Below are 14632 nucleotides of genomic sequence, written 5' to 3'. Positions count from 1 at the left end.
CAGAATAGAAAACAATTTTTAAAACTCTATTTTACATGTTTATTGCTTAAATATGTATTTAAATCTGTGTGTATGTATGTATGTATATGTATATATGGATGCATATATACACACATGTACACACATGCACACACATGCACACTCATCATTTGTGTATATACCTGTATGGGATAAGGTCGCCATTTGAAAGTTCTCACATAATTTTCACATATTTATTTGTAGTATAATACACTTTTGAAATTCTGAAGTCACCAAGTATCCCTCTAAGAATAATTACACTTAGATTAGGAGTTTCCAGATGCTATTAATTGCCTGCTGTGTTGGGTGCAACAGGAACTGCTTCCGACAGTTTCCCCATTAGAGCTCCAGAGATTACTGGATGATGTAATGAGATGACAAATGGAAGAGACATATGTAGTACACATATTGATTATAGCCTGCTATTTAAAAACAATTCCAAAGAGAAGAGCCTCTTTTTTTGCCTCTTGGCTGTGGATCACAAGAAAGACTATGCTATAAGGATGATCTAGAGTAATTCCCAGGAGGGCCAAAGGTCAGTGAAGTGTGCCACAGGAAGCTTTTCTAGTCAACACTTTTTTCATATATGACTATTATGTATATATGTTTACACACACATATACACACATAACACACATGCACATTTATGTGTATATATATATGCACACACATATTTATGTATACATGTATGAATATACATATATGTGTGTGTATATATGTATATATATATATATATACACACACACCCACATATGTATAAAACAAGCTCACCTGAATAGTCACCTGAGTGACTCCAGCTACCTTTAATTGAAAAGATAAAAAATTCCACTGTTAATTTCAAAATAATAAGTAGCTAAATGTGTAAGATTAAAGAGCAATTAAACAGATCTAAAGTAACCATGAAAAGCAAGCAAAAGGTCAAATGGCAGCAAAGAGAATAAAAACATCATTTTGGCATTTTCTATTTAATCATACAATAATCTCACATAGAAACTCCATTCTAATAGTCTCTCACAGTATTGATTTAAAAGCATTTCTTATGAAATTCCGTGTCAAACAATATTAAGTTCGAGTTAAGTAAAAAAAAAAACACTTTTATTTAGGATTCAGGAGTCGTAGGACAATTATACGCAGATAATTGAAAAAAAAAAGCATCAGCTCTATTAGCACTTGAATGATGTCAGTCTGGTGTCCGTATTGATGATAGCGAATCTTTCATTTTATAAATACAGTCATGACCATCTGGAAAAGAACATATTGGAAAAAAAGAAAAGATCCAAATTCCACACACTTCCCCATGCTTGCCCCCCAAAAAGTTCTGAAAGTTAAACTTAAGGAAGTTTCATGAAGCAGCAGTTTGCCCTTCATTAAGTCCATTTCAACAAGTTACAGACACACTTCACACTTCTTCAAATTTTATAGTACAATACAGTAGAAAAAGCATAGGATTGGGAAGAAAGAACTTGGCTTCAGCAACAGTTTTGCTTCTACTAGATCTGTGATGAGGGAGGAGGGGGAATGACCTGTTTCTAAAGGACTATGATGCTAGTATTCTATTATAATTGTCACTCATGAATTTATCCAAAATTATCTTGAATCCTCTGTTTTAGCCTGGGTTAAGGGGAAAGAGGTAACAAATTCCCATAAGTTTCTAATAGCCTTTCCATGGAAGTCTGGTTGGTGGCAAAGAGGGAAATACTATCCAATACTACCAAAGCTTAAAACTGCACTGAGGCTTTAGGGTCACTGAACTAACAAATACTGTAAAGGTGTCACTGAATAAGAATGAAACCATTAAGTTTCTGGAATCTAATCTTCCTGAGGAAACTGGGTATTTGGGAAGTAATTATAATTACAACTTACACTTATTCAGAGCTTAAGATTCACAAAAAAAAAAAAAAAAAAAAATTCCTCGCAACAACCCTGTGAAGTAAGTAGTCTAAATATTTAGGGACAAGGAAAATGAAGTTCATAGAGGCTGGATGATTTGCCCATGGTTACACAACTAGTAAATATCAAAGCTGGGATTGAATCGCAGGTATCCTGACTCAAAGCCCAGTGATCTTATTATAACATGACTGGGCAGAATATTTCAAATTTCACTCATCTCCAATGTAGATGGATGTTCAACAGTCAGGCAACAACCATTTACTAAGTAGTTACTACATGCCAGTCATTATTCTAAGTGCTTGGGATACAAAGAAAAACAAATAATTAAAAGATCACCTTGATATAGCAATACATTTTTTAAAAGTACGAAAAGATTCCAAACATGATTCATTATCTAATTTTGTAACCATTTTAATTTTTTTCCTTAGGTGTTGGGCAAAAAAGGCCCCAAAACACAAATATTGTTTTGTAACTTGGCTTTTGAACACCAAGTCGATTCTTGATTCTATGTGTAGTTTCTCTCTTCATCCTTGTCTCTTTACCACTCTGTCTCTCTATTTCTCTGTGTCTCTGTCACTTTCTCTCTCTCTGTCTCTGTCTCTCTGCCTCTCTCTTGGTCCCTCCCTCAGAGAGAGAGAGAGAGAGAGAGAGAGAGAGAGAGAGAGAGAGAGGGAATATAGATGCACAGACCAATACTGGAGTTTCATGTACTTTCAATATTGCAGGACACCTTGAAGGATGAACATGTTTCATAGATCTGTATCATATTTTTTATAGCAAATACCCAAAGGACGGCTATGAAGAAAGTGTCACTGGAAAATATATACAAACAGTTTATTCAACCTCTGATAGGTAAGCATGTATTATACTAAATTATATACGTGTGTGTCATGGCGATTCAAAAGCAGTCAGTGAGCCAATCAACTAACATTTATTAAGTGCCTAGTATGAGGGGAAAAAGTTATTGTTCTGAAGGAATTCACAGTCTAATGGATTGCTAATAGTCCAGTTAGGTAAAAGCACAGAGTATGTGAAGAAGAGTATATAAGTCTTCTAGAAAGGCAAATTAGAAGAAGGTGGTAAGGGGCCTTTAACTTCTGACTATATTTTTTTCACTGAAGATTTTTGGCCTACATAGGGATCAGAAACTTTTGGCAAGGATGGCCAAGGACCAATTAATCTTCAGCATGTACTACACATATTTCCCTTTCTCGTTGTCTTCACAAATCCAATACTGCCCTATTGCTAAAAATCACCTTCTCTCATGGTGTTACCATTTGAACAAATTAATGTCATCATCCTCTCTGTCCTGAGAGGCAGGGTAGGATAGAGAACTGGCTTCCATACTTGGAATACTTGGGTTTGAATCCTGCCTCTGGCACATACTGGCTATGTGACTCTAGGCAAGTCATTTAACTTCTCAGTACTGTAACAAAATATCTAAGAATGTAAATTGTAGGGAAGGTGCTACTATTCATTAGTAGAGGGAGTTTCTTCATCTAGGAATCTCCATACCAATGAAATAACAGGTCAGGTTCTATCCTCATCCCTATTCTCTCCCTTGCTGGCATGACAGAAGGAGCAATCAATCATTTAATCAATGAACAAGCATTTATTAAGTAATTACTATGCTCCAAAGACTGTGTTAAAGACTCCTGGTTTTTAGTGTGATATTGGTATTGGAGAAATCCCCAAATTAATGTCTTTTCCATGGTGGTATGTCTATTATTGACATGGCTGGACACAGCCTCTGCCCATGAGAGTGTTCCTGTTAATCTACTAAGTAGCTTTCTCTTAATCCTACAGAGTGCTTGGTGATTCTCTTTATTTACCTATGCCCCATGTGGGTTTTCAGCCTTTTGATCATTAAACAATAGTAGTGCTCACTCACTATGTGTCATAGGTACTATGGAGAATTATAAAAGAAATAATAATCCTACTTCCCTATCTTTAAGTGCTTGCAATCTATTGGGGGATGACTGCATACATAAAACCAGAAAAATACATAACTAAACACACAAAATTAATATAGATTCTGGCTGTGTGATGAATGCATAGAAGAATTGTAACCTCTCTGGGTGCATAAAAAGTTAATACCTGCCATGTACATTCAGAAAAACAGTTCATCCATTCCGGTACTCTTATCTAGCATTAAGGGAAGTATATTGAAAGGTGCTTGTTTCTCTCACTGCTATATTCCTCAAAATTAGGAATTTCCCCAAATAACCATGGTTTTCCTTTAATGGCCTTTTAAGGACTTCAAGTCTTTTTGTTTAAATCGAAATTGTCTTGAAAATGTTTCTCTTTTTGGTTTGCTCCATATTTTGAGAGTTACAAGATTCATAAGGTTACTACGTGTAGTATGAAGCCATTTGATTTGCTCCAAACTAGCCTCTATCATGCAATTTCTCCTGGTGTCACTATCAAAAGGTGAACCTCTTGTTTCCTGTTCCTCTTCAACACTCCTGAATTCTTAAGTTGTGGTTTTCCCTCATATTATTCCATTGCCATCATTTTCAAGTAATTAGCAAGTCAATGAGATAATATAATAGTAGCAGGTGGTCTGGAGCATTCGTATTGGCAAATTCTGGACTGCAAAGTTTCTCAAAATAACATGGCTAACATTTCATCACATCATTGCCATATATTTTTTAAAGTTGACTGTCAGTGCACTGTATGAACCTGTCATTTAAGAGATGGAGATGCTCACATTTATATAATTGTTCATGTTTGCACAGGTCTGTCATTGAAAAGGATATGTGTACCTATTGCCGAAAGCCCCTGGGCTCAAAAACCAAGATGATCTTGGATGAGTTACAGATTTGCTGTCATTCAACTTGCTTCAAAGTAAGAAGAGCTTTTTCTTTTTCTTTTTTTTTTTTTAGAATATGAGCTTACATAGCAATAAATAATCAAGAAGTGAATGAAAAAGCTCATGTTAAGTGATTGCTGTATTAAATGAGCAATGGGAATACCAATACAAAAGTGAAATAATCCCTGTCTTCACAGAACTTCTATTCTAAGGCTAGTGGGTGGGTGGAGAGAGACAACACATACAGATGAATAGTGCTGAGGGAGGGAGAGTTTGCTCTGATGCATCACAGGGATAGCAAGTTGATCCATTGGGCAGCTGGTTGACATGACTTTTCCAGAAAGCAATGTTAGTATTGATTTGAGGACTGTGCTAGAGCAGGAAATTGAACATGGGGAGAGAAGATAGATGGGTCTTTAATGGTAGAGCAGATGGCAAGATGACCCAGGTGGTTGACTGGATGGAGTATAAAGAGTGGAATGATCTAGGGCTGGCTGAGTTGGTCAGTTGGCATTCATTTACCCATCATCACCTCACTAAGGAGAAATTCCTCATCATGTTCTTGGGCAGGAATTTCAAAGCTGAATGGATTAACTGCCCTAGAGCCTAGGGATATGATTTCTACAAATTGGGTCTAGAGGATGCAATTTTATGTGGTAAGAAACATAACAGCAACTGAGCACATGAAAAAATGGGCCCTGATAGATGACTGGATGACTATGAGATATAAAGCATGGTATGGTTGAATATATAACATAAAAATAATTGCTTTTTGAAAAACATGTAAAGGAAATAATGCTTCATAGACCCCCGCTATTGTCTTCATTAATAATACATTGTTTAAATGTGCTCTTCGGTGCTCTCAAAGATTTGTAGGTATTGGCTTTGCAATATCCTTGGAAACAATTAATAATGTGTATTTGACATTTGACAGTTCCTGGCTCTTTTCAATTCTGTAGAAGTGTGGTCAGTGTACAACAGTTGAATTTATAAAATTGACTCCAAAGTTTTAATGAATCATAATAATTGTGATATTTAAAAAGTGACAAAACTATAGAAAAGGAACTACATACAAATTCAAAATTTCATATTCAGCAGTTTGACCATAAAATGTCATCAGGCTCTTGGAAAAACAGTCACTGGATCCTTAACTTGGAGATTATTACAGAAGATCCTCTTCCAGCAGCCTGATTCCAAAAGCATAATTAATTATAATTAGTTGCCTAACTCAAGGCATCCATGTAAGGGTGGTCTTCAATGACCTGGCAACTAATTACCTCCTAATGCACTGGAATTTGATATGTCTCATAATCAAAGGCTGGCGTATAAGTTTCTCTTCCCACAACAAGCAGAACTAGAGAAACTGAGTAGGAGCCAAGATGCTGGGTAGACCATGTGGCTTAGAAACACAGCCATGGATAGCAACAAAGCATACACTTAGTAGCTAGGGCTACAAATCAAGGGGTGATCTTGACATGTTTATAGTGTAGAAAGGCCTGCTGGTCTTCCAATAGTCTTTTGAGATGTATCCATATAAATGGATAGCACTGGACTCAGCCTCATTTCCAAACATGAAAGACATTGATATACTATATATACATGATATTATGTTAACATTAGGGAAAAGCTTCCCCCTGGCAGTTTGTACAATGGAATGTGAAGACTATATAGTTGGTATAATTAGAAAAGTTCCCCACAGAATTGTTACATTTTATTGAAAGGAATAATGCTCCCCCGGTACAGTATTTACTCTGTACTTGTCCATATGGAAGTATCATGCACAAATTATCTCATTTGTGCTGCCACTCTCCCTATAGCAGCTGTTTCAAACCTTTCCTTCTTTCCTTGAGCCCCAATCTCTTCTCTCACTTACTACTTTACCGAGACTAAGTCCATCTCTTGTGAGCTCCCTTATCTCTCGTCCACAATGTAGAATCTCTCTGTGTTCTTGAATATGGTTTTTTTTTTTCATTCCTGTAGTCTCAGATAATAGCGACCTTCCTTTTTGCAAGATTAACCTCTGCTTCCATACTCCTAATCTCATTGCCTCCTGACTCCTCCAGGATCTGGCTTCATTCCTCCCTCCTTCTCTTTCCCAGTTCTCTCTCCTTTCTTCCTCCCCTCTCTCCTCCTCCCTCTTATTCACTCTACTTTCTTCCCTGTCCTCTCTCTCTTCCCTTCCCTATTCTCTTCTCCCTTTCCCTCCCTTTTTAATTTCCTCCCATCTCTCCCTCTTTCTGTTCTTTTTCTTTCTTTTGTTTTCTTCCTCCCTCTTTCCATTTTTCTCTGACCCTCCCTCCTTTTTTCTTTCTCGATCTTTCTCTCTTTTACTCTTCCATTCTATTTTCTCTCTCAGTCCCTCTTCTTCTGTTTCCCTCTTTTTCATTCTCTTTCCCTCTTTCCCTCACCCTCCATCTCTCTCTTTCTCTTTTCCATCTTTAATCTTTTATTCTCTTCCACCTCCCCAATCTGCTTAGATCTTCCCTGTTACAAAAAAGGAGTGATATCTTCCCTTGACTGTCCCCAAGCTACTGTCTTATTTTTAACCTTACCTCACTATTTAACTTCTGGAAATGGTAGTCTACATTTGCTGTCTTCATTTTCTCAATATCTGTTCTTTTCTCAGTTTCCTGAAATCTGACTTTGGTCTCTACCACTCTACTTTAAAAAGTCAGTAATCTCCAAAGTCACCAATTGCTTCTTAATTGCCAAAGCCTTTCCTCAGTCTTCATCCTCCTTGACCCTTTTATAGCATTTGATACTCTTGGTAACATCATCTTTTTTTTATACTTGTCTTCATTTTTCTTCCAGGACATTTATTTTCCTGATTCTTCTCTTACTCTACCTATCTATTCTTGCCTGTTTTTTGCTGATTGGTATTCCTTCTCCCATCCACTAAATGTGAGTATTTTCTAGGTCATGTTCTTAACTTTCTTCTCTTCTTTCTATGTACTTGCTGTGTTAGAGATTTCACCTTTTCCTATGGTTTTATTTATCAATCTATATATCTAGGTGGCATGATACATATAGATGGATGTAGATAGATAGGTAGCCCCATCCTTTCTCTGAGCTATAGTAATATGTGTGTAGCTACCTATTGGACCTTTTTTGTCTGGATGTCCTGTTGGTACCTCAAACTCAACATGTTTTAAATGAACTTTTCATTTCCCCCCTCAAACTTGCCCTTCTACCCAAGTTTCTTATTTGTGTTGACAGCACAACCATCCTACCAGTCACCCAGGCTTAAAATCCCAAAGTTATTTTTTTAAGAGATCATGTCTTTACTTTTTTTTACTTTACTTTTTACTATTTAAAAAAAATAATTTATTTTTAGTTTTCAACATTTACTTTCATAAGATTTTGAGTTTTAAATTTTCTCCCCCCTCTTTCCCCCCACCTCCCCAAGATAATTTGATATAGGCTCTACTTATACATTCATATCAAGCAAATTTTCACATTAGTCATGATGCATAGAAGAATTAGAGCTAATGTGAGAAACCACAAGAAAGAAGAAATAAAACAAAACAACAAAAGAAAAGGAGAGCAAATAGTATGCTTCCATCTGCATTCAGAGTCCATGGTTCTTTTTCTGGATGCGGATAACATTTTCCACCATGAGTCTTTTGGAATTGTCTTAGATCCTCGCATTGCTGAGAAGAGCTAAGTCTATCAAAGTCAGTCATCACACAATGTGGCTGTTACTGCATACGATGTTCTCCTGGTTCTGCTTATTTCACTCAGAATCAGTTCATATAAGTCTTTCCAGGTTTTTCTGAAGTCTACCTGCTTATCATTTCTTATAGCACAATGGTGTTCCATTACATTCATATACTACAACTTGTTCAGCCATTCCCCAGTTGATGGGCATCCCCTTAATTTTCAATTCTTTGTCACCACAAAAAGAGCTGCTATAAATCTTTTTGTTCATGTGGGTCCTTTTCCCATTTTTGTGATCTCTTTGGGATACAGACATAGAAGTGGTATTGCTGGGTCTCAAAGTTATTTTTGATGCCCGCATCTAATCAGTTGTCATATCTTGTGCTGTTAGGGTCAGAAATATCTCTTGAATTTCTCTTAGCATTTCCATTCACTTTGCTATCACCCAACTTAAAGCAGTTGTCACTTGCCTGGACAACTACAATAGTATCTTACCTACTCTTTGTTCCTCTACTTTCTAAACCATTCTCCATACAATCATCCAAATAATCTTCTTAAACAATAACTCTATCCATATCACTGCTCTGGTTTCCTATTGCCTATTATTAGACAAATGGCAGCTTTTCAGTCTGGCATTTAAGACCTACTGCAGTCTAGTTCAATCTATCTTTCTAGCTTAATTTCACACTCCTTCTTTTTGTCTGCTCTACATTGTCGCCAAACTACACTGCTCGTTGTTTCACATTGTGATTTTACCATTTCCTGAATTTGAGTAGGAGATGAAGGTCTGTAATGTATTTCTTCCACATTTCTACTGGTTGAAATTCTTCTTTCAGCAGAGCTAAGTTCCTGCTCAGGCACTGCTTTTTCCATGAAGCTTCCCCTGATTCTCCTCTAGCTAAAAGTGATTATTCTTTTCATATATTTTTTCTAGAAAACTTTGTCTGAACCTCTCCTTTACTCTCATCAACTCTACTTTGCATCCTACCTATATGTATGGGTACATTTTACATTAGCTTGTAAGATCTTTGAAGGCAGAAACTGTCTTTCTTTTGTTGTTTTTGTATACCCATAACTGAACAAGGTGTCTTGCATATAGTAGGTGTTTAATAAATGTATTTTTTGGTAAACTCAATTCATTCATTTTAAGTGACTCTTTTCAGTTTTTATGGCTAACAAAGTAGTAGCCCAATTCTGCTTTATACCTGCCTGTCTATGAGCTAACTAAGAACTCCAAATGACTACATAGGTTCTGATATCTCACTTTATGGGAGACAGAAATTGGTTTTCTTATTCAATCAGAGCTTTTGTATTTTAAGTTTTCTTTGTTTTTCTTTAGTGTGAAATTTGCAAAAAACCTTTGGAAAACCTGGAAGCTGGTGATAGCATTTGGATCTATAAACATACTGTACACTGTGAGCCTTGCTACTCCAAGGTTGTAGGTAGGTGCCAAGTTTGGTAATCCACTGACATTTTTGTAAGCATTGAAAGATCTTTGGGGGTGGGGTGTTTATAATGCCATAAATTAAGTTATTATAATAATATTCCATATTATTTTTGCTAAATATTATTAGTACAGATATTTAGGCAAATTTATTATAAGGATTATTTCATACCTTAAGTACATAGCTTTTGTACTCTAGCTTGTGTGGTAAAAATAGTTAAAATGCTTACCAGTTTTCAATATCAAACATTGTAAAACATGCAATTTATTGCCTATTATAGCTATTTCATTCATTAGCTAGTTATCACAGAAAGATATGAAAGTTCTACCCTCAAATTATTCTTTGCATCATTCATTGACCCTCCAACCAATGACAATAGCAGGAAATGACTTTTAATATTTGCATTTTTGTACACTTCCGGTATAGAACAATTATTAACTGAATGAAACTAGGGCTTCCTGTTTCACCTGAGTTGGATCTGCAGTGATAACTCAGGAGGCTAAGCCTACTCTTTATCCACACAGTAAGTTTGGCCTGCTCATTTCAGTCCAAGCTAGTTTATCTCTCCTTGGAGGCTCACCGTATTGGTGCCAAGACTTAGGGCAGACACTTGATTGTCTAGTTTGTTGTAGCTTAGAGAGCCTACATTCAAATGATCTGCCAACCTCGGCCTCTCCAGCAGCAGGAAGAGTAGGTTCGGTTATTACCAAAGTGCTTTTTAACATTATTAAAAGGATCATGAAGTTAATGCAATATTAAATTATTATTATAACATTTGTCTTTTCATAAGTGGTCTCGGTAGTCAATTATTTGAAGGGTTGTCATATGGAAGAATGATTATACTTGTTCTATTTGACCTCAGAGGTCAGATCTAGGACCAGTGAGTAGAATTTACTAGGAAGAAGTTTCACCACAATGTGCCAAAGAAAATTCCTAAGAATGTAGTACTGTCCAAAAAATTGAATAAACTGAACTAGAAGGTGATAAGTTCACTTTAACTAGAGGTATTCAAGATGAGGCTGAATAAACACTTGTCAGTTAAGTGTGGTGGGAGAAATCTGTAATCCCTACCACTAAGGGAGGCTGAGGCTGGTGGATAGCTTGAGTTTGGAAGTTCTGAGATATAGTAGGCCTAAAGCATATCAGGTATCCGCATTAAGCCTAGTGCCAATATGGTGAGCCTCTAGGAGTAAGGGGTCCCCAGGCTGCCTAAGGAGCAGCAAACCAGCCCACGTCAGAAACAAAAAGGGTCAAAGCTTCTTTCTTGATCATCAGTGGAGTCAGGCCCATCAGTAGAGGCTGTACTGTCAGCTTGGGCAAAATAAAGGAGACCCAGTCTCAAAAGCAAACAAAACACATGTCAAAGAAAGGAGGGACTTTCAATAAGTCAATAACTGAACTATACTAGAAATATATACAAGTGCAAATATAAAAGGCCATTTTCTGTTATTTATTTTCTGGGCATACATTGGTTTCTTGTCTCTGATGTTGCTTGGACTAGAGAAACTCTGAGAACCCTAGAATCTATGTTTCATAAGTTCAAAACCCCATGGTATCATAACTTATTAACTGAGAGTGTTAGCCTCAGAGTAGGAACACTAGAATCTAAATCTCACCTCTGACAAGTATTGGTTGTGTGACCCTGGGTAAGCAACTTAACTTCTCAGTCCTTCAGGCAACTCTCAAAGACTATAAATTAGAGAGAAGGTACTGACAAACATTGATAGAGGGAGTTTCCTCACTTGGGAGTTTCCTATGTCGTTTTCAAAGAAGGCCAATGACATCACAATGTCTTGACTTGAGCATGAATTGGATTTATGTGAGGCAGAATTGGTTTGGATGGTTTAATGAAACCTATATTCATGCCTTCTGGGAGTTTCCTATACCAATGTAAACACAAATCCAATCCCTATCCCTATGTACATAAATTATGTGAAAGGGTCCCCTATTTTTTACCATAGAAATCATGAAGAGTTGGGAAGCAATTTTAAAGATGTTTGCCATGCAGAAACTTTATTGCAATAAAATTCTGTGAGATGAGATACATCTTTGAAATTCAGTATCAGCTTTATATTTTTATATTCAGTTAATAAGGGAGAGGTACAAAGGAGTTAGAAACCAGATAACAATACAGTGAAAAAGACATTTTTTCCTGTGGAGTTTCTCTCTTTCTTTGCTGATGGCATGTCAAACAGTAATTCGCTTGATTCCTACAAAGAATCTAGATTAGGGAACCTAACTTTATCCAAAGGACCACAGGTCACTAACATCTAGACTAACCTAAGTATGAGAGGCCTGAACTGAGTTTGTAAAAAATTTAGAACACAGTTTGGCAAGCTATCAAAATTTATCTCAAGAAAGGAACAAATCCTGCTCAAATTTTCCCCTACTTCACATCCTTTTCCCAGCCATATTTAATTTACTTCCTAATGTTGCCCACTGAATGCCTTACAAGATGGAAATCTCTGATTCCCCAATAAGCATGTATTTTATTGTTCCAGAACCTGTAGTTCCTCAAAGGAAGGAAACAAGCATTTATTAAGTACCTACTATGTGTCATGTACTGTGAAAATGCTTTATAAATATCTCATTTGCTCCTCAAAATAACCCTAGTAAGTAGGTGTTATTACTATCCCCATTTTATAGCTGAAGAAACTAAGGCAGAGGTTAAGTGACTTGCCCATGGTCATACAGCTAATAAATATTTGAGGCTGGATTTGAACTTGGGTCTTCCTGACTCCCAGCCTTCCTCAAAGAGCCAGAAGTGCTTATTTTTTTCATCCCTCCCTTTGCAAACTCAGAATTATGTGTTCAGAAGGTTGGCTGTACACAGGATTAAAAACCATATGGTAGAGGATGTGTTTCTAGTGTCGACATGTTCCCATAATGCATTAATGTGTTTGCCTTTTAATTATAGGCACATAGAGAATTATAATGAATTCAATATATCTAATTGTTGTTTCCTTTTTACTTTTAGCCAAGTGGATTCTGTGATTCTGACATGTGGAAACCAAGATGAATGCCATTTACTGAGAACATTTAGTTCTTTAAGGAAAGCTTTTTGGTTCACAATATTTAGCTTTAAGCTTTCTTACTGAAGATTAAAAGAATCTTGTGTATAATTGCTAATTCTGCTATGAATCAAATAGTCAATGCATATGCTAAAGTTAGTCACAGGAAGGGAACTATTCCATGTAAAGCAGATTTAGAGATCAAAAATTGAACTAGTCACCACCATTTTCTCCAGCCTTGCCCAAAATGACCAGTGCAATAGCGATGATGCCTCTGATGGCAATGAGCATTGACAGTTAAGGAGGGCACTTCCCTTTTCAGGCTGAGTCAAAGTTTTTATTTTAATATTTTTTGTGGGGGCCTATTGCTTGGTTTTTTAATTTGCCCATCTTTATTTTCTCAGCCCTTCAGTGAATGTGTCATCCTCTTAGTTTGTATCATTGATGTGAATTAAAGTACATTTTAATAAGTATCTCATGAAATGAAGACATTTGCCTAGCACGTGTCCAGTTGACACCTACAACAAAGATTTTTGATGGCCAATTTTTGACAATAATATGGCAGCAAGATTTAATATAGAGGGCAATTTTCTACTTTAAAGTTAAGAAGGACCTATGATTTTGCATTTATCAAAAATCTAAAGAAACATTATCTTGGTAGCCTATCTTATCAAGGATATTATTTTTATAGGCTGTTTTAAGAACCAAAGGGAATAGATTTGTGGGTGAGTGATAAAATCATACTAAATGTATACTTTGTAGGTAGTACCTTTGTTATATTTTTCTTTGAATGCTTTTCAAAATCTAGTTAAGCAGGCAGTCAATAACGATGGTTATGGACTACAAAAACACTTTCTTTGGTGTGGCACTTAAATTCATATTGCACAGCACTTTGTATCTGCAAATGGATTATAAAAATAAATTGAAATACCTGTTAACAATAAATCTGTTTGTTGAGTGTGATAATCAGCTTTGTTTACCAATGGAGTAATTTACTGATTTTGTGAGTAAGTCAATCAGTAAATATTTATTAAGCTTCTGCTATGTGCCAGGCTCTATGCTAAGTTTCAGGGATACAAAGAAAGGCAAAAGAGAGATAGTTCCTGCTCTCAAGAAGCTCACCATCTAATGAGGGAGACAATGTGCAATTATGTATAAACACAACATATGCAAGATAAATTAGAGAAAATCAACAGAAGGAAAGTATTAGCATTAAGGGAGATCTAGAAAGGCTTCCTGTAGAAAGTGGATTTTATCTGGGACTTGAAGGAAGCCAGGGAGACGAGGAGGCAGAGAGGAAGAAGGAGAGAATTCTGGTGATCGAGGTATGTGGTCTCATGTGGTATGACCAATGTTTTACTTATTGGTTTTTTTCAGTGTGTGGAGGCTCTAGTTATTATTTGCAATGTAGCTATTCTGTAAGCATTCGAAAGTGCTCAGGTTGAAATCGAAAAAGAGAACACTTAAAAATTTGATTTTATACTTACAGTGAATATTCATTAAAATAAGAAGGTTTGAACTTTTAGGGAATTCTAAGGAAAGGTCAGGGTAGTCATGGAGAACTGAGCTAGAGAAACTCAAAAGCTGAAACAATTGACCAATTCAATAGCTCATCCTTTTGGGTTACGGGTAGGTATTGTCACATGTACTACTCTACACAGGCCTGGCCTCAAAAGAGTTAAGTCCAAAGTGACTAACAAAATACAATAATGTCATAATAGTTGTCCTGTGGAAGAAGGAGGAGCCTGAGAAGAGAATAAATAATAATTCTGTGTTCATTAATTCACACTCTATGAGAA

At 36.3% G+C, this 14632-nt stretch overlaps 1 protein-coding gene across 16 annotated transcripts in view; it reads left to right on the top strand.

Moving 5' to 3' along the window:
* SCEL (sciellin) overlaps positions 1-13778 on the top strand; it is a 149391-nt gene extending 135613 nt beyond the window's left edge. For all 16 annotated transcript variants that reach the window (XM_027844586.1, XM_027844579.1, XM_027844588.1 and 13 more), the window contains 4 exons: positions 2686-2760; positions 4647-4755; positions 9717-9819; positions 12800-13778. In XM_027844586.1, the coding sequence (XP_027700387.1) occupies positions 2686-2760; positions 4647-4755; positions 9717-9819; positions 12800-12816 (304 nt within the window). In that variant the 3' untranslated portion in view covers positions 12817-13778. The remainder of the gene's footprint in view (positions 1-2685; positions 2761-4646; positions 4756-9716; positions 9820-12799) is intronic.
* Positions 13779-14632: the final 854 nt, after the last annotated feature.

Source organism: Vombatus ursinus, unplaced genomic scaffold (genome assembly GCF_900497805.2).
Source record: "Vombatus ursinus unplaced genomic scaffold, bare-nosed wombat genome assembly UNPS02014942.1, whole genome shotgun sequence".
NCBI lineage: Eukaryota > Metazoa > Chordata > Mammalia > Diprotodontia > Vombatidae > Vombatus > Vombatus ursinus.
Note: the sequence above shows the minus strand (reverse complement) of the source record. Positions and strands in the feature narration are given on the sequence as shown.